At 46.8% G+C, this 24,165-nt stretch overlaps 1 protein-coding gene across 1 annotated transcript; it reads right to left on the reverse strand.

The window, feature by feature from the left end:
• Positions 1-19,377: 19,377 nt before the first annotated feature.
• Positions 19,378-22,520, reverse strand: LOC125545817 (probable glucuronosyltransferase Os01g0926700). The gene is made up of 4 exons (XM_048709852.1): positions 22,093-22,520; positions 21,116-21,504; positions 20,287-20,528; positions 19,378-20,178 (listed from the first exon to the last, which is right to left on the reverse strand). Exons 1-4 carry the CDS (start codon positions 22,211-22,213, stop codon positions 19,665-19,667), a joined length of 1,266 nt encoding a protein of 421 aa, XP_048565809.1. The 5' UTR covers positions 22,214-22,520; the 3' UTR covers positions 19,378-19,664.
• Between the last annotated feature and the right edge of the window lie 1,645 nt (positions 22,521-24,165).

Genomic DNA, 24,165 nt, shown 5'->3' on the forward strand with positions numbered 1-24,165 from the left:
AAAGGGGGAATCCTACTCCCGGTGGGAGTAGGACTCCCCTAGGGTGCGCCATAGAGAGGGCCGGCCCTCCCCTCCTCCACTCCTTTATATACGGGGGCAGGGGGCACCCCATAGACACACAAGTTGATCTTCGTGATCGTTCCTTAGCCGTGTGCGGTGCCCCCTCCACCATATTCCACCTCGGTCATATTGTAGCGGTGCTTAGGCGAAGCCCTGCGACGGTAGAACATCAAGATCGTCACCACGCCGTCGTGCTGACGGAACTCCTCCCCGACGCTTTGCTGGATCGGAGCCCGGGGATCTTCATCGAGCTGAACGTGTGCCAAGAACTCGGAGGTGCCGGAGTAACGGTGCTTGGATCGGTCGAACCGTGAAGACGTACGACTACATCAACCACGTTGTGCTAACGCTTCCGTTGTCGATCTACAAGGGTACGTAGATCACACTCTCCCCTCTTGTTGCTATACATCACCATGATCTTGCGTGTGCGTAGGAATTTTTTTGAAATTACTACGTTCCCAACAATTATCTTCGGCTGCACCAATCAGAAGTACAGTGAATAGTTTGGATATATGATGCAAGAGCAATATCAGATGTCCATGATGGAGGAGTTGAAGTTCTTCCTTGGTCTTCAAATACGACAACAACGCAATGGCATCTTCATATCTCAAGAGAAGTATCTCAAAGATTGCCTGAAGAAGTTCGGTATGCAAGACTGCAAAGGCTTCACAACACCAATGCCAGCCAAACATCATCCGGGTCCTGACGACAATGGTAAAGAGTTCGATCAAAAGGTATACCGCTCCATGATTGGTTCTTTAATTTATCTATGTGCATCTAGGCCAGATATTATGCTTAGTTTTTGCATGTGTGCTCGATTTCAAGCGGCACCAAAGGAGTCGCATCACTCAGCTGTGAAGCGAATTCTTCGATATTTGGCTCACACCCCAACTCTAGGATTATGGTATCCAAAGGGTTCAGAGTTTGATTTGGTTGGATTCTCGGATGCTGATTATGCTGGTGACAAAGGTGATCGCAAGTCTACATCAGGCACATGTCACTTTCTGGGACGATCACTTGTATGTTGGTCTTCAAAGAAGCAGAACTGTGTATCTCTCTCCACTGCTGAATCTGAATACATTGCTGCTGGATCTTGCTGCGCTCAGCTTCTGTGGATGAAGCAAACACTCAAGGACTATGGCATTCATCTGAAGCAAGTGCCACTTTACTGCGACAACGAAAGCGCCATCAAGATTGCCAACAACCCAGTTCAGCACTCGAAGACAAAGCACATTGAAATTCGTCATCACTTTCTCAGAGATCATGTTGTGAAGGAAGACATTGATATCATACATGTCAACACTGAAGAGCAATTGGCAGATATCTTCACCAAGCCCTTGGATGAGAAAAGGTTTTGCAAGTTACGGTGTGAGCTAAATATCCTGGAATCCTCAAATGTCCTGTGATCAGGCACACATCCTAACCCTTATGCATATTGATGACTTAGATGTGCAACACACGAAGTGAAGTATATCTTCAATCAATGAAGACATACATTCTAAGTGTGAATACATTAATGTGGAATTTGACTTCGGAGCGCCACGATAATTGTGCGCCGTGTCTGGGTCTAATACTTCCTATACGGTGGGTAACGCCACCACCAAACGTTCTATTTTGAAGTGTTTCACTCATGGCGTTACCTTGCAATGTATTCACATTTGGTTTGGCTTTGAACTCAACATATTTTCATGATTATCTTCACTATGTTGATTATAGATATATACATATATATATATGCTATTGTTCTGTCCTCTACAGCATTCACTTATAGCTATGTCTTCGTGTTGAATCTTTTGAACTAAGTGAATGTGATCGGACCCCAACTTCTCTATGCTTTCTATCTCAAACTCCATCTCTCCAAGTCATATGCATTCTATTGAAACTGTCGAATGTCTTCTCTGCGTCCTTGTCAGCAGAAGATACAGAGACAACCATTAAGTCCGTTTTCAATGCTCATTCCTCCACATGAAATCCAAAGAAGTAGGAACGACCACCCGACAATCCAGGCGTGTGTGGGACGTGGAACAAACCCCAAAATTCCGCATACTGGCCACGTGTTCCTCAGATGCGAATCACCAGGGGCACCTATGTAATAGCATAGTGCCGCCCCTGTGTCTATAAATACACACTCACAGCGGTAATTATCTCTTCTTCCACCCTCGCACGAACCCTAGCGCTACCGCTAGCTTTCGACGACGCCGACGACGAAGCGCTTCGCTGCCGCAACCTCTCCGACGCCGTCTTCACGCCGACCGCAAACATCGTCCTCTCCGCCGTCGCCGTAGGTATCCTCCGTCGCCAAGTTAGGGCACGGAAGAGTGAACTGCTCGGCCTCATCTCCCACTCCGTCTAGCAGTTCTTAGTGTGGTAAATAAAACTTCCTTTTTACAGCACCGTTGATCCTATTGATCTGTCACTTTCTACCACAAGCAGTTTTTGTTCACACAAGATAGATCTCTCTCATACTGCATCTCATAACATGCCTAGTATATTCACTTATGTGTCACAAAGTAGTTAGATTACTCACTTGTACTGATATGTGGGTTCGTACAAATCTGGAACCAACTTCTTATCTATGAGTGAATGTCTTCGCACAATGAGGTCAATGTCTTCTAAACTGATTTATCTTCAAAATCTTCTGAGAATGCATATGACCTCTTCCCCTTCCCTCGCACCTTAATGTTGTCACAGGTACATGTCCGTGGGAGAATCCTTTGGTTCTCATAGTCTGCATTCATTTGCAGAATTCTTACAGCATCACATCAATTCTCCTGAAGCCAGTTCCTGTTGGTCCAGCAAGAGAAAGCCTTTGAAGCCTTTGAACGTCTTGAAGCCTTTCAAGTTAAAGTTTATGGCTTCAGAGAAAGCAGCAAGGAAGGGGGGCAGACAACGTCGTGGCGGAACATCCAGAGATCTGCCTGATGAACTCGCAGAAATGTATAAGACAGATCCTGAAGAGGATTATGGTCAGCGCAAGACCCGAATCCAATGGATTCGACGCTATTGGGAAGAACAATGGTTCAAATACCACTTCACAACCCAAGAGTATGCTGAGAAAAGTGCCATCAAAAGGCCGTGGGAAGACATCTTATACAAGAATCTTCAACCCAGGTCCAGAGATGAAGCTATTGCCCAAAGCTTCTATCCATGCATGGTTCGTGGGCCACAACCTGATGATGCACATCCGTCGTCACTACTCTGGTGTCGTGACGACAATCTGTTCAAGCGCAACTTCCAGTTTGCCCAAAACTCACCGAAGAAGAACAAGAAGAAATTTGGATTAGACTTCAACCCTGGTCCCTCAGCACCAAGGGCAGATGGCACACGAGAAGCAGAACCCAATGTCATCGGTCTGTATGCCAACCTTGAAGGCCTCATCACCTACATCTTGGTTCAAGGGACTGCAGTGAATGAGCCTGCAGCTGACACTGAGTTTGATGACGCGCCTGCAGTGCCGAAGCCAAAGCAGTTGAAGAAGCCAAAAGCTTAAAAGCCGGCCCCTTCACCAAAAATCTCAAAGGCAAAGCCATTGGCAACTGCACCTCCTGAAGACAGTGTGCAGTTTGAAGACTTATCACGCGTCTCCAAGCCCCAGAAGGCCAAGATGCCTCTGTCTCACACTGGCAAAGAGCTAACAGCTGCTGCCATACTGCGCAATGACGACATTGATCTGTCAAGTGATGAAGATCTTGTAGATGACGCTCTTGAGCAACTGATCAAGAGCAAAGAAGAAGAAGAAATATTCAATGATCTGCCTCTGTTTGATGTCACCATCATCCACAACTTCATTGACGAGTGGTTTGACACGCCAAACATCAGCTTTGAAGATCTGCAGCTTCCTATTGGCCTCAGTGTCGCCTTCCAAGGCGCCATTACTTCAGAACTTGCTATTGCCCAGCGCATTGTTGAGCTGAAGCAGAAGATTGACTATGAAAAGGCTCAGTTCAAGAAGCATATGGCCAAGCTCAGCGTGCAAGAAGTGAAGAACTTCAAGACAATGATGCACGAGCTCAAGGAAGCCTTTGTGAAGAAGCGTGCAGAAGCTCAGGGTTCGCGTGAGCGCATGAAGACTCTGGCTGACAGATGTGTGCAAGCCTATAATGAGGCTGAGAAGCACAAGGCACTTGGGCGTCCTAGCATCGACCCCAGGATGGCCGCAAAGAAGAAGAAGAAGCCTGCTAAGGCTGAATCTGATGCACCAAGGCAAGAAGCAGTTCCGATTGTCTTCCCAACAAGGATGACTGGATCGAAGCCAAAGAGCCGGTCAACAGCTTCAGAGCTCAAGAAGACAAGAACTGCTGAGGCTGAAGCCAGGAAGAGGAAACACTCTGAAGCCTCTCCTACTGCCCCCACCAAGAAAAAGAGAAAGATCAAGAAAGCTCGGGCTGCTCCCACAGAGCCCTTGATAGTTGAACCCATTTCTATGGTTCATCCTGATGCAGAACGTCAACTGACAGTTCATGAGCCTGCTTCCACAGAGCCTCCTGAAGCTGAAGACATTCCAGCAGCTGATCCCATCGCTGCTGAAGACATTGGTCATCATGACAATGTAGAAGATGATGCAGTCCTTCCTTAGTTAGAAAACAGCAAACTCATCAGCATTGGCCGTCCACTGACGCCAATTGCATAGGATGCTTCATGGGCGGATCGCCCACAAGAGGAAGAAGACTATGAGGCCTAGCCCACTTCAACTCCACAGGCGTCGTCTGCATTCCGTAGGCTTCGCAAAGGTCCAAGGCCTCAAGTCTCTGCTGAAGACATTCCGGCTGCATCAGCCGCAGAAGAAGTACCACAAGATCCCACTCCTCTGCTCCACCAAGAAGCAGTTCTCCAGGAGAACGTGCCTGTGACCGACCCTCCAGCTCGTCAAGTGGAGGATGCAAATCTTGAGGCTGCCACAACCAACAACGAAGCTAATGAGGAGCCCTCCCCAGCAAAAGCTTCAGAAGACAACGAAGCCACTGATCCCGCCACTTCTGTTCCTGAGTCAGCTCCCGGTCCCCAATTTAATTATCATGTTCAGCACAGGCCTCAGGTCCAGAAGCCAATCCCAAGACTGCCAAGGTTTCCAGGTCCTGCATCAGCACCTGGCTCCTTCAACATCAATGGCTTCAGGGCAGACAACACATTCTTCGATAGCTCCAGGAACCCCTACTCAAGGGAAAGGATATCATCTGATCGGTTCTGGAGCTATCCTCAGCGAAGCTATTACTCTTGCATTCTTTACAACCAAGGTCGCATCTTCCCACACAAGCGCCTTGACGTTGAAGCTATAGCTGGTCTGCCCTGTCTAGAAGAAGCGTTGGATTGCTTCAAGCAAGTGGGTCTGCTGCAGTTTGTTACTGATGAAGAGCATTGGAATGAAGAGCTGCTGCTACAATTCTATGCCACACTTCACATCAAAGGGTATAGCAGAGATCCGAAGACTTGGGTCCTGGAGTGGATGACTGGCAACGTTCATCACGAAGCCAATGCATTTGACATCATTGAGCTCACTGGCTTGCCCACTCCTGGCGATCTCTTCGAGCAAGGCTGTCAGCTGCATGCTGAAGCTACTAAGAGCATCTTTCAGCGACCAGAACCTAATATGAGTCAAATGCTCAGCATGATGAAGCCTTTGCCTCAAGATGCTGCGTATCCCACAGAGTTCTTCGTTGAAGACCTAGAGTACCTGCCCAGAACCATCTATCACATCATCAGGCGAAATCTTTGGCCTATCAAAGGGCACTCTCCAAATGCCAAGCTTCAGGGTGCAATGAAGACTTTGGTCTTCTATATACTTCATGGCAAATGCTTCAATGCACAGGACTTCTTCATACGCCAACTTGCTGCATCAGGCATGGATCTGTTTGGTTTGAAGTTCTACGCCCCTTGGGTCATGCGGCTGATCAAGCTACACTCCGCCGTCAAGTATCAGCCCTCAGCCCGCAACCATCGGATCTTCTTGCCTGACGTGGACATGTCAACTGAAGCCATATATTCTGAGCCTGCCAAGCAACCTCTAAGTCTTCAATGCAGAACATCAGAGTTTTACACAGAACGTTGAAGGCGTTCAAGCAGTTTCTCGGGTGTATCCTTTGGCTGGCACTACACTGCACCACACCCTGCTTCCACTGAAGCCACTGACAGTGCCATTGCTTCAAGACCCAAGAAGCGCACTCGAGTTCTCAACGACCGAGAGCTTCTTGTGGCCCTACATCAGAAACAAGATAGGCATCATGACTGGCTGAAGCGTCAGATGAAAAGCCTCTTGGTGGATGTTAATCGCACTCGAAATCTTGCCACCAAGAATGCGTTCGTTGCCCATGAGACCTGTCGCCGCACATGGAAAGGGCTAACGATGATGCTGATGGGGAACGTAGCATAAATTCAAAATTTTCCTACGTGTCACCAAGATCTATCTATGGAGTCATCTAGCAACGAGGGAGGAGTGGATCTACATACCTTTGTAGATCGCGCGCGGAAGCGTTCAAGAGAACGGGGTTGATGGAGTCGTACTCGTCGTGATCCAAATCACCGATGATCCTAGCGCCGAACGGACGGCACCTCCGCGTTCAACACACGTACGGAGCAGCGACGTCTCCTCCTTCTTGATCCAGCAAGGGGAGAGGAGAGGTTGATGGAGATTCAACAACACGACTGCGTGGTGGTGGAAGTAGCGGGATTCCAACAGGGCTTCGCCAAGCGCTGCGGGAGGAGGGAGATGTGTCATGGGAGGGAGAGGGAGGCGCCAGGGCTCAGGGTTGTGCTGCCCTCCCTTCCCCCCACTATATATAGGGCCAAGGGAGAGGAGGGGAGCAGCCTTGGCCCTTCCTCCAAGGAAGGGTGCGGCCAGGGAGGAGTCCCTCCTCCCCAAGGCACCTCGGAGGTGCCTTCCCCCTTTAGGACTCTTCCTTTTCCCTCTTCTCTTGGCGCATGGGCCTCTTGGGGCTGGTGCCCTTGGCCCATATAGGCCAAGGCGCACCCCCTACAGCCCATGTGGCCCCCCGGGGCAGGTGGCCCCACCCGGTGGACCCCCGGGACCCTTCCGGTGGTCCCGGTACAATACCGGTGACCCCGAAACTTGTCCCGATGGCCGAAATAGCACTTCCTATATATAATTCTTTACCTCCGGACCATTCCGGAACTCCTCATGACGTCCGGGATCTCATCCGAGACTCCGAACAACTTTCGGGTTACCGCATACTAATATCTCTATAACCCTAGCGTCACCGAACCTTAAGTGTGTAGACCCTACGGGTTCGGGAGACATGCAGACATGACCGAGATGACTCTCCGGTCAATAACCAATAGCGGGATATGGATACCCATGTTGGCTCCCACATGTTCCACGATGATCTCATCGGATGAACCACGATGTCAAGGACTTAATCAATCCCGTATACAATTCCCTTTGTCTATCGGTACGACACTTGCCCGAGATTCGATCATCGGTATCCCGATACCTTGTTCAATCTCGTTACTGGCAAGTCTCTTTACTCGTTCCGTAACACATCATCCCGTGATCAACTCCTTGATCACATTGTGCACATTATGATGATGTCCTACCGAGTGGGCCCAGAGATACCTCTCCGTCACACGGAGTGACAAATCCCAGTCTCGATTCGTGCCAACCCAACAAACACTTTTGGAGATACCTGTAGTGTACCTTTATAGCCACCCAGTTATGTTGTGACGTTTGGCACACCCAAAGCACTCCTACGGTATCCAGGAGTTGCACAATCTCATGGTCTAAGGAAATGATACTTGACATTAGAAAAGCTTTAGCATACGAACTACATGATCTTGTGCTAGGCTTAGGATTGGGTCTTTGTCCATCACATCATTCTCCTAATGATGTGATCCCGTTATCAATGACATCCAATGTCCATGGTCAGGAAACCGTAACCATCTATTGATCAACGAGCCAGTCAACTAGAGGCTTACTAGGGACATGGTGTTGTCTATGTATCCACACATGCATCTGAGTTTCCTATCAATACAATTCTAGCATGGATAATAAACGATTATCATGAACAAGGAAATATAATAATAACTAATTTATTATTGCCTCTAGGGCATATTTCCAACAGTCTCCCACTTGCACTAGAGTCAATAATCCAGTTCACATCGATATGTGATTAACACTCAAGGTCACATCCCCATGTGACTAACACCCAAAGAGTTTACTAGAGTCAATAATCTAGTTCACATTACCATGTGATTAACACTCGATGAGTTCTGGGTTTGATCATGTTATGCTTGTGAGAGATGTTATAGTCAACGGGTCTGAATATTTCAGATCCGTATGTGCTTCGCAAATTTCTATGTCATCTTGTAGATGCAACTACTACGCTACATTTGGAGCCATTTCAAATAACTGTTCTACTATACGAATCCAGTTTACTACTCAGAATAATCTGGATTAGTGTCAAAGTTTGCATCGGCGTAACCCTTTACGACGAACTCTTTTACCACCTCCATAATCGAGAAAATTCCTTAGTCCACTAGTTACTAAGGATAACTTTGACCGCTGTCCTGTGATCCATTCTTGGATCACTCTTGTACCCCTTGAGTGACTCATGGCAAGGCACACTTCAGGTGCGGTACACAGCATAGCATACTGTAGAGAGCCTATGATAAAAGCATAGGGGACGACCTTCGTCCTTCCTCTTTATTCTGCCGTGATCGAGCTTTAAGTCTTAACTTCATACCTTACAACTCAGGCAAGAACTCCTTCTTTGACTGGTCCATCTTGAACACCTTCAAGATCATGTCAAGGTATGTGCTCATTTGAAAGTACCATTAAGCGTTTTGATCTATCCTTATAGATCTTGATGCTCAATGTTCAAGTAGCTTAATCCAGGCTTTCCATTGAAAAATACTTTCCAAATAACCCTATATGCTTTCCAGAAATTCTACGTCATTTCTGATCAACAATATGTCAACAACATACACTCATCAGAAATTCTATAGTGCTCCCACTCACCTTTTTGGAAATACAAGTTTCTCATAAACTTTGTATACACCCAAAATCTTTGATCATCTCATCAAAGCGTACATTCCAACTCCGAGATGCTTACTCCAGTCCTTAGAAGGATTGCTGGAGCTTTGCATACTTATTAGCATCTTTCAGGATTGACAAAACCTTCCGGTTGTATCACATACAACCTTTCCTCAAGAAAATCGTCGAGGAAACAATGTTTTGACATCCTATCTGCAAGATTTCATAAATAATGCAGTAATCGCTAATATAATTCCAACAGACTCTTAGCATCGCTACGAGTGAGAAAGTCTCATCGTAGTCAACTCCTTGAACTTGTCGGAAAACATCTTAACGACAAGTCGAGCTTTCTTAATGGTGATACTTACCATCATTGTCCGTCTTCCTTTTAAAATCCATATGTACCTAACAGCCTTACGACCATCAAGTAGTTCTTCCAAAGTCTACACTTTGTTTTCATACATGGATCCTATCTCGGATTTTATGGCCTCGAGCCATTTATCGGAATCCGGGCCCACCATTGCTTCTCCATGGCTCGTAGGTTCATTGTTGTCTAGCAACATGACTTCCAAGACAGGATTAGTACCACTCTGAAGTAGTACGCATCCTTGTCATCCCACGAGGTTTGGGAGTGACTTGATCTGAAGTTTCATGATCACTATCATAAGCTTCCACTTCAATTGGTGTAGGTGCCACAGGAACAACTCCCTGTGCCCTGCCACACACTAGTTGAAGAGACGGTTCAATAACCTCATCAAGTCTCCACCATCCTCCCACTCAATTCTTTCGAGAGAAACTTTTCCTCGAGAAAGGACCCGATTCCAGAAACAATCCCTTATTGCTTTCGGATCTGAGACAGGAGGTATACCCAACTGTTTTGGGTGTCCTATGAAGATGCATTTATCCGCTTTGGGTTCGAGCTTATCAGCCTGAAACTTTTCCACATAAGCGTCGCAGCCCCAAACTTTTAAGAAATGACAGCTTAGGTTTCTCTAAACCATAGTTCATACGGTGTCATCTCATCGGAATTACGTGGTGCCCTATTTAAAGTGAATGTGGTTGTCTCTAATGCCTAACCCATAAACTATCGTGGTAATTCGATAAGAGACATCACGGTATGCATCATATCCAATAGGGTGCAGTTATGATGTTCGGACACACCATCACACTATGGTGTTCCAGGCTGTATTAGTTGTGAAACAATTTCCACAATGTCTTAATTCTGTGCCAAACTCGTAATTCAGATATTCATCTCTATGATCATATCATAGATATTTTATCCTCTTGTCACGACGATCTTTCAACTTCACCCTGAAATTACTTGAACCTTTCAATAATTCAGACTCGTGATTCATCAAGTAAATATACTCAACATCTACTCAAATCATCTGTGAAGTAAGAACATAACGATATCCACTACATGCCTCAGCACTCATTGGATTGCACACATCAAAATGTATTACTTCCAACAAGTTGCTTTCTAGTTCCATTTTACTGAAAAACGAGGCTTTCAGTCATCTTGCCCATGTGGTATGATTTGCATGTCTCAAGTGATTCAAAATCAAGTGAGTCCAAACGGTCCATTTGCATGGAGTTTCTTCACGCATATACACCAATAGACATGGTTCGCATGTCTCAAACCTTTCAAAAACGAGTGAGCCCAAAGATCCATCAACATGGAGCTTCTTCATGCGTTTTATACCGATATGACTTACGTGGAAGTGCCACAAGTAGGTGGTACTATCATTACTATCTTTTAGCATGAACATGTGTATCACTACGATCGAGATTCAATAAACCATTCATTTTAGGTGTAAGACCATTGAAGGTATTATTCAAATAAACAGAGTAACCATTATTCTCCTTAAATGAATAACCGTATTGTGATAGACATAATCCAATCATGTCTATGCTCAACGCAAACACCAATCTCGATGGTAGAGGGAGCGTACGATATTTGATCAACCTTGGAAATACTTTCAACACATATCGTCATCTCACCTTTAGCTAGTCTCCGTTTATTCCGTAGCTTTTATTTCGAGTTACTAACACTTAGCAACCGAACCGGTATCTAATACCCTGGTGCTACTAGGAGTACTAGTAAAGTACACATTAACATAATGCATCCAATATACTTCTATCGACCTTGCCAGCCTTCTTATCTACCAAGTATCTAGGGTAATTCTGCTCCAGTGGCTGTTCCCTTTATTACAGAAGCACTTAGTCTCGGGTTTGGGTTCAACCTTGGGTTTCTTCACTAGAGCAGCAGCTGAATTGCCGTTTCATGAAGTATCCCTTCGTGCCCTTGCCCTTCTTGAAACTAGTGGTTTCACCAACCATCAACAATTGATGCTCCTTGATTTCTACTTTTGTGGTGTCAAACATCGCGAATATCTCAAGGATCATCATATATGTCCCTGATATATTATAGTTCATCACGAAGCTCAAGCAGCTTGGTGGTAATGACTTCGGAGAACCATCACTATTTCATCTGGAAGATCAACTCCCACTCGATTCAAGCGATTGTTGTACTCAGACAATCTGAGCACAAGTTCAACAATTGAGCTTTTCTCCCTTAGTTTGCAGGCTAAGAAAATCGTCGGAGGTCTTATACCTCTTGACGTGGGCACGAGCCTGAAATCCCAATTTCAGCCCTCAAAACATCTCATATGTTTCGCGATGTTTCAAAACGTCTTCGGTGCCTCAACTCTAAACCGTTTAACTGAACTATCACGTAGTTATCAAAATGTGTATGTCAGATGTTCGCAACATCCACAGACGACGTTCGAGGTTCAGCACACTGAGCGGTGCATTAAGGACATAAGCCTTCTATGAAGCAATGAGGACAATCCTCAGTTTACGGACCTAGTCCGCATAATTGCTACTATCAACTTTCAACTAAATTTTCTCTAGGAACATATCTAAACAGTAGAACTGAAGCGCGAGCTACGACATAATTTGCGAAGATCTTTTGACTACGTTCAGGATAATTAAGTTCATCTTATGAACTCCCACTCAGATAGACATCCCTCTAGTCATCTAAGTGATTACATGATCCGAGTCAACTAGGCCGTGTCCGATCATCACGTGAGACGGACTAGTCATCATCGGTGAACATCTTCATGTTGATCGTATCTGCCATATGACTCATGCTCGACCTTTCGGTCTTCTGTGTTCCGAGGCCATGTCTGTACACATGCTAGGCTCGTCAAGTCAACCTAAGTGTTTCGCGTGTGTAAATCTGTCTTACACCCGTTGTATGTGAACGTTAGAATCTATCACACCCGATCATCACGTGGTGCTTCGAAACAACGAACTGTCGCAACGGTGCACAGTTAGGGGGAACACTTTCTTGAAATTATTATGAGGGATCATCTTATTTACTACCGTCGTTCTAAGTAAACAAGATGTATAAACATGATAAACATCACATGCAATCAAATAATAGTGACATGATATGGCCAATATCATATAGCTCCTTTGATCTCCATCTTGGGGCTCCATGATCATCTTGTCACCGGCATGACACCATGATCTCCATCATCACGATCTCTATCATCGTTTCTTCATGAAGTTGTCTCGTCAACTATTACTTCTACTACCTTGGCTACCGGTTAGCAATAAAGTAAAGTAATTACATGGCGTTGTTCAATGACACGCAGGTCATACAATAAATAAAGACAACTCCTATGGCTCCTGCCGGTTGTCATACTCATCGACATGCAAGTCGTGATTCCTATTACAAGAACATGATCAATCTCATACATCACATATATCATTCATCACATCCTTTGGCCATATCACATCACATAGCATACCCTGCAAAAACAAGTTAGACGTCCTCTAATTGTTGTTTGCATGTTTTACGTGGCTGCTATGGGTTTCTAGCAAGAACGTTTCTTACCTACGCAAAAACCACAACGTGATATGCCAATTGCTATTTACCCTTCATACGGACCCTTTTCATCGAATCCGATCCGACTAAAGTGGGAGAGACAGACACCCGCCAGCCACCTAATGCAACTAGTGCATGTCAGTCGGTGGAACCGGTCTCACGTAAGCGTACGTGTAAGGTTGGTCCGGGCCGCTTCATCCCACGATGCCGCCGAATCAAGATAAGACTAGTAACGGCAAGCATATTGAACAAAATCAACGCCCACAACTACTTTGTGTTCTACTCGTGCATAGAAACTACGCATAGACCTAGCTCATGATGCCACTGTTGGGGAACGTAGCATAAATTCAAAATTTTCCTACGTGTCACCAAGATCTATCTATGGAGTCATCTAGCAACGAGGGAGGAGTGGATCTACATACCTTTGTAGATCGCGCGCGGAAGCGTTCAAGAGAACGGGGTTGATGGAGTCGTACTCGTCGTGATCCAAATCACCGATGATCCTAGCGCCGAACGGACGGCACCTCCGCGTTCAACACACGTACGGAGCAGCGACGTATCCTCCTTCTTGATCCAGCAAGGGGGAAGGAGAGGTTGATGGAGATCCAACAACACGACGGCGTGGTGGTGGAAGTAGCGGGATTCCAACAGGGCTTCGCCAAGCGCTGCGGGAGGAGGGAGATGTGTCATGGGAGGGAGAGGGAGGCGCCAGGGCTTAGGTGGTGCTCCTCCCTTTCCCCCACTATATATAGGGCCAAGGGAGAGGGGGGGCGCAGCCTTGGCCCTTCCTCCAAGGAAGGGTGCGGCCAGGGAGGAGTCCCTCCTCCCCAAGGCACCTCGGAGGTGCCTTCCCCCTTTAGGACTCTTCCTTTCCTCTTCTCTTGGCGCATGGGCCTCTTGGGGCTGGTGCTTGGCCCATATAGGCCAAGGCGCACCCCCTACAGCCCATGTGGCCCCCCGGGGCAGGTGGCCCCACCCGGTGGACCCCCGGGACCCTTCCGGTGGTCCCGGTACAATACCGGTGACCCCGAAACTTGTCCCGATGGCCGAAATAGCACTTCCTATATATAATTCTTTACCTCCGGACCATTCCGGAACTCCTCGTGACGTCCGGGATCTCATCCGGGACTCCGAACAACTTTCGGGTTACCGCATACTAATATCTCTATAACCCTAGCGTCACCGAACCTTAAGTGTGTAGACCCTACGGGTTCGGGAGACATGCAGACATGACCGAGATGACTCTCCGGTCAATAACCAACAGCGGGATCTGGATACCCATGTTGGCTCCCACATGTTCCACGATGATCTCATCGGATGAACCACGATGTCAAGGACTTAATCAATCCCGTATACAATTCCCTTTGTCTAGCGGTACGATACTTGCCCGAGATTCGATCATCGGTATCCCGATACCTTGTTCAATCTCGTTACCGGCAAGTCTCTTTACTCGTTTCGTAACACATCATCCCGTGATCAACTCCTTGATCACATTGTGCACATTATGATGATGTCCTACCGAGTGGGCCCAGAGATACCTCTCCGTTTACACGGAGTGACAAATCCCAGTCTCGATTCGTGCCAACCCAACAGACACTTTCGGAGATACCTGTAGTGTACCTTTATAGCCACCCAGTTACGTTGTGACGTTTGGCACACCCAAAGCACTCCTACGGTATCCGGGAGTTGCACAATCTCATGGTCTAAGGAAATGATACTTGACATTAGAAAAGCTTTAGCATACGAACTACATGATCTTGTGCTAGGCTTAGGATTGGGTCTTTGTCCATCACATCATTCTCCTAATGATGTGATCCCGTTATCAATGACATCCAATGTCCATGGTCAGGAAACCGTAACCATCTATTGATCAACGAGCTAGTCAACTAGAGGCTTACTAGGGACATGGTGTTGTCTATGTATCCACACATGCATCTGAGTTTCCTATCAATACAATTCTAGCATGGATAATAAACGATTATCATGAACAAGGAAATATAATAATAACTAATTTATTATTGCCTCTAGGGAATATTTCCAACAGATGCTGTCTGAAGCTGATCTTCAAGAGGATGGCTTCACTGAGAGATTCAAGTTTGACTCCACACCTCCTCGAAGGGCTGTGCTGCTAGGAACTCCATCCCTTGAAGACTCTGAGTTCTCTTCCTCTGCTGCCACAGTGACTGCCAGAATTATTGAGGAAGAAGACGATGCTACTTCACCGCCATATCCTTCAGCACCTCCAAGCTCTTCTGCACCGCCAAACAACACCAACAACCCTGCTACTTCACCTACTCCTCATGGGAACGAGTAGAGGCTCTATGTCTTCAAACCTTTTTGGTCATTACTGACAAAAGGGGGAGAAGCATATGAGATTGATAGTCTTCAAGCGGGTCCATATGGGCGGGTGCTTATATTTTGCTTCGTGCTTACAACTCTCGTTTTTGCTACATTTGGTTCTTATGAGTTGTAACACTTAAACTAGATGGTCGTCTGCTACTTATTTGCCACCGTTTGCGAGATAAATTCCGCACTTAGCTCATTCTGCAGACGTCCATTTTCCATTATGCATGTCATTATCTTCATATACTTCACATGCATAGTGGATTGTCATCATAAGTTGAAGTGGATCTCCACAAGTACAACCTGCCATGTGCATTTGCATTCCAAAAGCAAATTAACTCATATGCACATCTTCAGGGGGAGCCCTTGCAACTTATGAAGACAATTCCTTATCCTTTTACAATTTCACAGATTATATTCCCCGTTGAAAACTTCAACTAGTTTGTCATCAATCACCAAAAAGGGGGAGATTGTAAGTGCATCTAGTGCCACCCCTAGTTGGTTTTGGAGTATTGACGACAAACCTAGTTGAGGGACTAATGTGTTTGTGAGAATTGCAGGATAACACAGGTAGAAGTCCCTCATTGATTCGGTTTTACTACCAGAGATGACCCCTAAAAATGTATGAAGACATTGAAGTCAAAGGTGGTATATGAAGATATTCACATTGAAGACTATGACAAGAGAAGACACGATATGAAGCCTATGGAGCTCGAAGACTTAGATCTTTCATAGTTCTTTTTCTTTTTGTGTTGAGTCATAGGAACCACCGTACTGTTAAGTGGGGTCCAGGAGAACCAGTCAAAATGACTGAAGTGATGCCTTAAACCAAAAACCTATGTCTTCGAGTGAAGACAATTGAAGCGAATTCCTTGTCCCAGAGCCGGACAAGTCAGCTTTGCTTGTAGCCCAAGGAAAGTTGCCATGAGTTTGAAATCTGACCGTTGGACACGTGTCAGTTCTTAGTGACCCAGGGTCATTTTGGACAAATCAGGTCGGGTTGCCAAGTGGCTATAAATAGCCCACCCCCACAACCATAAACGGTTGGCTGCTCAGATTTCAGTGCACGGCTTTTGTCGTTTGAGAGCAACCCACCTCGAAGCCTTTGAGAGAAAATTCCTAGTGAGGAGAAAACCCCTAACCACCCAGAGCCAGAGCAAATTGGGCATCACTTGAGTCTTCTTGTCTGTGTGATCTTGAAGACTTATTACACTTGAGGACTGTGCATCCTCCAGCCGGTTAGGCGTCGCGTTCTGAGCTTCCAAGAGACATTGTGGATTGCCAGTGAACGAAGTCTGTGAAGGTTTGGGAGTCTACCTTGAAGACTTACCAGAGTGATTGGGCGAGGTCTATGTGACCTTAGCTCAAGGAGAATACGGTGAGGACTGGTGTCCTGAGCTGCGTGTTCAGGACTGGGTGTCCGGGACTGTGTGTCCTAAGGTTTAAATACCTAGCCGCTCCAACCAGACGTACAGTTGTCACAGCAACTGGAACTGGTCCAACACATCATTGTCTTCAACGAGTCACTGGTTTCATCTTCACTTCCTTTTACTTACTGATTACTCATTGTGAAGTCATTGCGTGTCTGTTCTATCTTTTGTCTTCACAACGTGAGTGTATGATCTGTTGGGCTTCATAGTATCTTGCTACCTGATCCTAATTACACTACCGCTATTTGTCACTGTGCTTTCACTCTGTTGATACTTGACCATGGCTTGCCTAGTGTAGTCTAACTTCCGCTGCATAGTAATAGGCTTATCTCTACTGTTTGTCTTCATAACTTCCACGTTTTGAAGACTTTCATAAAAATCGCCTATTCACCCCCCCTCTAGTCCGATATAACGCACTTTCAGTATGCGAGAAGGATTTCTTTCCGGTTGCACACGGGTACCAACATTGTCAAAGAAACAAGGGAGGTTTAACCCTCTTTCATCCTCTAGGATCATGTTGTGTAGAATCACACAACATTTCATGATGTTCATCAAGGTTTTTTTGTCCCAAAACCGAGCTGGACCACGAACTATGGCAAACCTTGCTTGCAAAACACCGAAAGCTCTCTCAATATCCTTGCGGGCTGCCTCTTGTGCCTTGGTGAAATGAGCCTCTTTTCTTGTTAAGGGCACCCCATTTTTCTCCTTGATGGACTTCACAAGAGTTGCCCATTCGGGATAGATGCCATCGGTGAGATAGTATCCCATTGAGTACTCATTGTCCATGATTTTGTAGTTGCAAGCTGGAGCATCCCCAGAAATTAATCTTTTGAACAAAGGAGATCTATTGAGGATATTGATATCATTGAGTGTTCCCGGCAACCCAAAGAATGCATGCCAAATCCATGTGTCCTGAGATGCTACGGCCTCAAGCACAATGGTAGCATCACGGCTTTTACCGCAATACATTCCGTGCCATGCCTTTGGGCAATTTTTCCACCTCCAATGCATGCAGTCAAGACTACCTAGCATCCCCGGCCATCCCCTTTTTTCATTCATTTCCATTAATCTCTTTGTATCTTCCTCGTTTGGTGCCCGAAGATACTGCTCACCGTACAACCGAATGACCAACTTGGCAAACCTACGGACTGACTCCGTGGTTGTATCTTGCCCAATGCGAAGATACTCGTCGGTATAATCCGCGGTATGCCATAAGCGAGTACCCGCATTGCCGCCGATATCTTTTGATATGCACTAAACCCCATGATACCGGCGGCGGATCTACGACGTTTAAAGTAATAGGAGGCGGCCTCACAATCGTGACAATCTTCACAAACAAACTACGCCGCATTCGGTACCTTCTGCGGAAGAGACGAGGAGGGTATGTAGGTACCTCCGCGAAGTAGTCTTCCATCAAATGCTCGTGTCCGAGAGCGCGGTTCCGGTAGATGGTGACTCGCCCCATCTTCGACCCTCTCCTCTGATCCATCAGCTTCACGCGGTTTTCAAAGGATTGCACGTCGATGAGGAGGCTCATCATCTCGACGTCGTCGTCTTGCAACAACTCGTCGATGTCCGAATCGTCGGATGACGACCAACCCGACGAATCGGACAACGAGTCCATGTCGTTGTTGTTCACCTCCATCTACACAATACAACAAACAATAAATTGTGAGTGCCAACAATGAATCAAAAAGGAAAAAAATAAAACAAAAAGAAGAAACAGGAGGCATACCTGCGGGGAGCTCGGGGCGGTGGCGCGGCTACCTCTGGCCTGCCTGGCCTCTGGCGCAGCGGCTCGAGGAGGCCTGAGGCCGGCCTGCCTCTGGCCGCTGGGGGGCGGGAGGCGGCGGGGCGGGAGGCCAGGGGGCGGGGGCTCGGGGCGGGGCGGCCGGGTGCCGGGGCGCGGGGCGGGAGGCGGGGGGCGTCGAGGGGAGGCGGGGAAGGGCGGATCCGGCGGCGGGGAGCGTGGCGCAGGGGCGGGACGGCGGCGGCGTCGAGGGGAGGCGGGGGGCCGGCCGGATTGGCGGCGGGCGACGGCCGGCGGCTTGGGAGGGCGGAAGCGGGAGGTTGGGGAGGGGAAACTTCTCTCCCGCGCGACGGGGGAAGGGAGTGCGGGCTGGGGTCGAGCGCCCCCCTCCAACCCTCACTTCTACGGTTCGAAATTGGGTTTGAGGGTTGGACCTTTACTTTTTTTTTGAGGGTTTGATGGTTTAGGGGTTCTAGTCTTTGCGTTTTTTTTGTTGCAACCCGCAAAAAAACGGTTATTTATGAGGGTTTGAGGGTTTAGGGGTACTACTAGTAATGCTCTAAGATGGGTGTCGACTGTAGACTGCTGGTGCTGGAGTCTGTGGTTTCCCTGTGCAGGCTGCAGGATATCCGGCCAAACTTCAAAAGAGCCAACAAGCATCTGTTGGTCAGTTCGGTCACACGTCTGAACATTATTCCTTAGGAAATCAGCAATATATTTACACAAAGACTGCAGCTACATGATCATAATTGCCAGTCCCAAGTCCCCAGTCACTCAAACTGACAGGATCCAGATGGGATAGCAATGCCTCTTGCAGCACTTGACAGTATCTCATCAGGGATACAGCAAAACAGAGTGGGGAGGAAAATCACCAACTGGGGCTAAGCAGGCCTGACAACTGGAGATCGCAAGCATGTGCCGGTTTAAATCTTGCAATTTCCATTACGATATCCACATATAACGAACAAACTGCACAATGGTTGACACATTTCATCAACTAATATAAAAAGAAGAAAGGAAAAAAAAAGATGAAGCTCTATGGTATACTAAGCTATCAGCAAAGAAGGTAAAAGAAGATGTACATTTGACTTATGGTCAGCACTGTGCAACCATGGCGGTATAAAGGCGCAAAGTATATCAGGTCTGAAAATGTTTATTTTCAAAAAGGTTTTTATACATCTCCAAACCGCGATGCGAGAGATGCTACCAAGGCTTCAGGTCACCCACCGGGCCAGCAGTCCAGTTCAGACGGGCCTGGCCGGGTTTCAAGAAGACATTTTCACCATGCGGAAGCTTGCGAGCAAGCCCGTTCAGTATCTGGTGGAACGCATCTCCTGCTTGAGCTGGCTGGGGGAACAGCATAGCCTGCTTCATCGAAGGGTTTGCGAGAAGCCTTTGCTTCCTCAGTATATCCTCTGTTGGTATGGATGTCAGGATGCTGTCCAGCCTCGGGACGTCCTCCTCGGGAACAAACACGCCGATCTCCTCCCATGGGATGGCGTCCGCGAAGGGCAGGACGATGTCGTCTGCGATGATCACCGGGATGCAGCCGAAAACCACGGCTTCCACCAGTCTGGGGCTCCATGGTGCCCAGCCCAATGGGCACAGGCAGAACACAGACCTCTGCATATCTTCATAGTATGTCGGTGGGTGGTCGGTTGAGATGTCGAACAGCGGGTTGTTCTTGAAGTTCTCCCAGACAGATGCACGAGCACCTCTGTAGAATACATAGAAATGTCAGACTGACAATACAAAACAATACAATAAGAGGGAATAGCAGGATCTATAAGACTGATGCATCAGTTTTCGACAGACAAAAAATTACCTGGCATAGTATCCACCCTCAGGATCATTGCCGGTGTCATAGAACAAACCACGGAAGTATACGAAGATGGATCGAGGGGTCTCGCCAGGAATAAGGTGATTCTGCATTTTCTGCGGAGGCGCAAATGGCGGAATTGTGATGGAGCCTTCCTTCAAGCAGACATGGTTCTTCTGTCCAAAGGTCTGAACCAGTGTGGCACGCTGAAGCAAGGGAAGGATTCCTCGCCCAATTGCTTTCTCTTCCTGAAATAATAATTTAAGATCTTGTTACAGAAAGACAAAATTGTGCTGGAATAAGCATCAAGATAATGTGTCAGTCAGAAGAAAACATGGTATGACATGGCAGATTGGCATGTAGTTATTTTCAATTGGACAGTTAACTGTAGATCTAAAGAGTAGTCAGACCTTTTTTATACAGAAAAAGCAAGCAAATCATTATCTGAAACAAAGGACAGAACATGTACTGAAGTACTTAAGTCAGAGTTGCCCATTGATAAGTGCAAATAAAAAAAACTAGCATCTTGATGCCACACTGTCCACATGCTTTGTGCTGCAATTAGAAATGCCCCAGCTGTTCAAAACACATGTACTCCAGTACTAAACAACTGCTTAACATGTACTCCCTCCGTTCCTAAATACTTGTCTTTCTAGGCATTTCAACAAGTGACTACATACAGAGCAAAATGAGTGAATCTACACTATAAAATATGTCTACATACATCCGTATGTAGTAGTCATTTGAAATGTCTAGAAAGACAAATATTTAGGAACGGAGGGAGTAGTATTCAGTTAATCAAATAAACAGCAAGGATTTGCTCATGTGTCTGTACCTGATAATGGAAGCAAGCGCCAAAGTCATGTGGCGTGACAAAGAAATGATCTGCCCCCTCCGATCTATTCCAGTAAGGCCATTTCGTCGCGATCAGCTCGATCGCGCTGCGCATCATCCGCGGAGACTTGAAGGGCAAGGGGAGACCCGAAGGCGTCAGGTCGCATGTCGGGTACACAGGTGTGTAGAACCAATCCGCTTCCTCGGGATTAGTGGTCCGAACCGCACTCGACAGCAGGAACCGGTGCATGAAGATCTCCGCGGCGAACATGTGGTTCAGGCACCTTGGGTCTTTCTTCAGCAGCTTCTTGTTGTATTTTCCAGGGAGGTCATAGATAAACACCTTGAGCCTCCCAACAGGGTCATCGTCCAGCACGTCACCAGCACTCCCTGCATTTTGTTGGCCAGAAGACATCTATGAGTGTCGCCCAAAAGCAGAGCAAAGAATATACCAAGCTTGATAACAGGATCACATAGCACTTTGATTGAAAGGATTGTATGATAAGCAAGGTCTAACTCTAATACTCTATCTATGCTAAATGGCATGAATCATGATTGCCCTACGCAAGGTACATGTCTTGACTATATGAACTGAGGTGCTAATAGCATTTGGATGTTCAATAAAAGATAGTTTGGATTGAACCAGAAACTAGACAAATTATTTGGAGGTGGAACGGCAATAGAAACTACCCCATTCCACCTATCTGTATAATCCAGTCCCATCTGATTGTGAAATGGGACCTGTGAATTCAGGCTGGAGAAGTCTAACCACAAGCAATCAAATATGAAATTCCCTGATATAGGATGCCAAAAATGCTGTCTTTAGCAGCGTCCTAGATGCAGGACACGAAACAGCTAGAGAAATCAAGCAGTTCGAGTTGCACAAACTGACAAGATTGGGGGAAACCCCTTAATTCGAAAAAAACAACTGACAAAGATTACGGGTATCAAGTCAAGAGTCAAGACAAGGCCCCTCACCTGAGATCCTCTCTGTCTGGTGGCCCTGCTGCGCCGGCGCCTGCTGGGCCTCCGCCGCAACAAGCAGCGCCGCCGCCGCCGCAAGAACCGCAATGGCAACCAAGGCCCGCCTCGCCATCATCTTCCCGATCCCCACAAACCTGCCCCTCTCTCTGTCCGGCTCCGGCGCTCTGCCCTTCTGAACCTCTAGGCAATCGCCAAGGCTAGTTAAAGAAGAAGAGAACGGGAGGCAGGGGAGAGGCTTTTCCGGCAATTCCTTCCTTGCCCCACCAAGAAGCGTTTGGTGGCGGCGGAAGGTGAGCAGGGCCTATCCTAGGCTTCCCTTTCTTCTTCCTACGCCGAGACCGAGCTTGAGGAACAATCAGAGCTGCTCATGTGGGCTTCAAGGGAGGGAAGGGGGGGAGGGGATTAATACTGTTGGCTGAGAGACGAGGAGGGAGGGAGGGTGGGGGAGAGCTGTCCGCGGCTGATTCTTCCCTCCCTCTTCTCGCTTCCTGCGGCTTTCCTTCCTTCACTTTCCGTGCACACCAATGATGGGTGAGCTGTAGGGCTCCGGATTAGTCTAACGCGGCGTGTTTTCCAGGGAGGTTTGGTGAGGGGTCTGCTGCCAGGCTTCTTTCTTTCCTGCTCCCCTCAACCTCACCCACCTTGGACATTCGACCTCTCACTTGTCTTCACCTTGAACATGTCAACTTGTCAACTGTCAAGTCCTCCCTCTTTTTCCCTCATTCTTTAGCATGTAGTAGTAGTAGTGATTATTTATTTTGTTTAGGAAGGTAGGTGATAAATTGATATTGTATTTGGGTCCTCGGTATCTTTCTCCAAGTCTCTAGAAGAGTATGTAATTGATTTGCACATGGGATGGATGGAAATTATACCAAGTGCCTGAGGTGGCTCAGATGTTTCTCTTCCTGATCCTTTAAGGTCCACCGGTCCATTTTAGGTCGAGTAGAGACGCTAAGGAATCTGTGGGCCCAAATCAAGCGGCGTCCGGTGAAAGGTATTGGAAATCCGTGCCGCAAGCCGTAACTAACGGCTCAAATCATTTCCGCCGACGATCGGAGGGCGAACGGGAGTGGCGTGACTATCTGAGTAGGCGAGTAGTTGAACCACGCGGCATTGGGAAGATACACACGTGTTGTCGTGGGTCATGATCGTTCTTCCACGTCTATGAGAAAAGGCGCTTTCTCCATAGTAATTTGAATTGTTTTTTTCCACATGGGATGAATGAAAATTATACCAGGTGACTACTCTGTGGGCTGAATCAAGCGGGACTGATCAAAGTGGTGGAAGAGCCAAAAGTTGAGTATCAGCAAACCCACTCTGCAAGCCAAAACCGACGGCTCAAATCGTTTCCAGTGGCGATCAGAGGGATGATAACATGCAAGCAGGAGTTGTCTGACCAACTAAGTGGGTGGGTGGTTAAACCCATGTGGCATTTAAAGAGATGGCTACCATGATCATTTTCTCGGTCATGATAATTGTAGTCAAAGTGTATCTTATGGTTGATGTTTTTTCTTTAGTGATATTTTATATTGACATGCTCTCCAATATACATTTGATGGATTTTCTTGGGTCATGATAATTGTAGTCAAAACTACTCTTATGGTTGATGTTTTTTTGCATCGATGATATTTTCTGTTGATGTGCTCTCTAGTATACACGTTTGATAGTTACATTTTCTACGTGTATACCATGGAAAATATTTACATGGCAAGCTTAGTAATATATTTCAATTTTAACAGTCCAATTTTTTTATGAAGATAGCAATCAAAGTTAAAAAGAGGTTTGACCGCAAGATTAATTTGCACATCTGATTAATGGAATTATGCCAAGTGGCTGCTCTGTGGGCCTAGATCAAGTGGGGCTGAATGGAAGTCATGGCAGAGTTGAAGATACGAGGCATTGAAAACCCGCTACGCAAGCCTATACTAACGGCTCAGATCAATTATGGCGACAATCGAGGGGCTGGGGACGTGTTGTGGAGTGTCTCCACCGCCTGAGCAGGCCAGTAGTTGACCTACGTGGTATTTGAAAGATGGCCACTTGTTGTTATGAGTCATGATAATTTAT

Source organism: Triticum urartu, chromosome 3 (genome assembly GCF_003073215.2).
Source record: "Triticum urartu cultivar G1812 chromosome 3, Tu2.1, whole genome shotgun sequence".
Classification (NCBI taxonomy): Eukaryota; Viridiplantae; Streptophyta; class Magnoliopsida; order Poales; family Poaceae; genus Triticum; species Triticum urartu.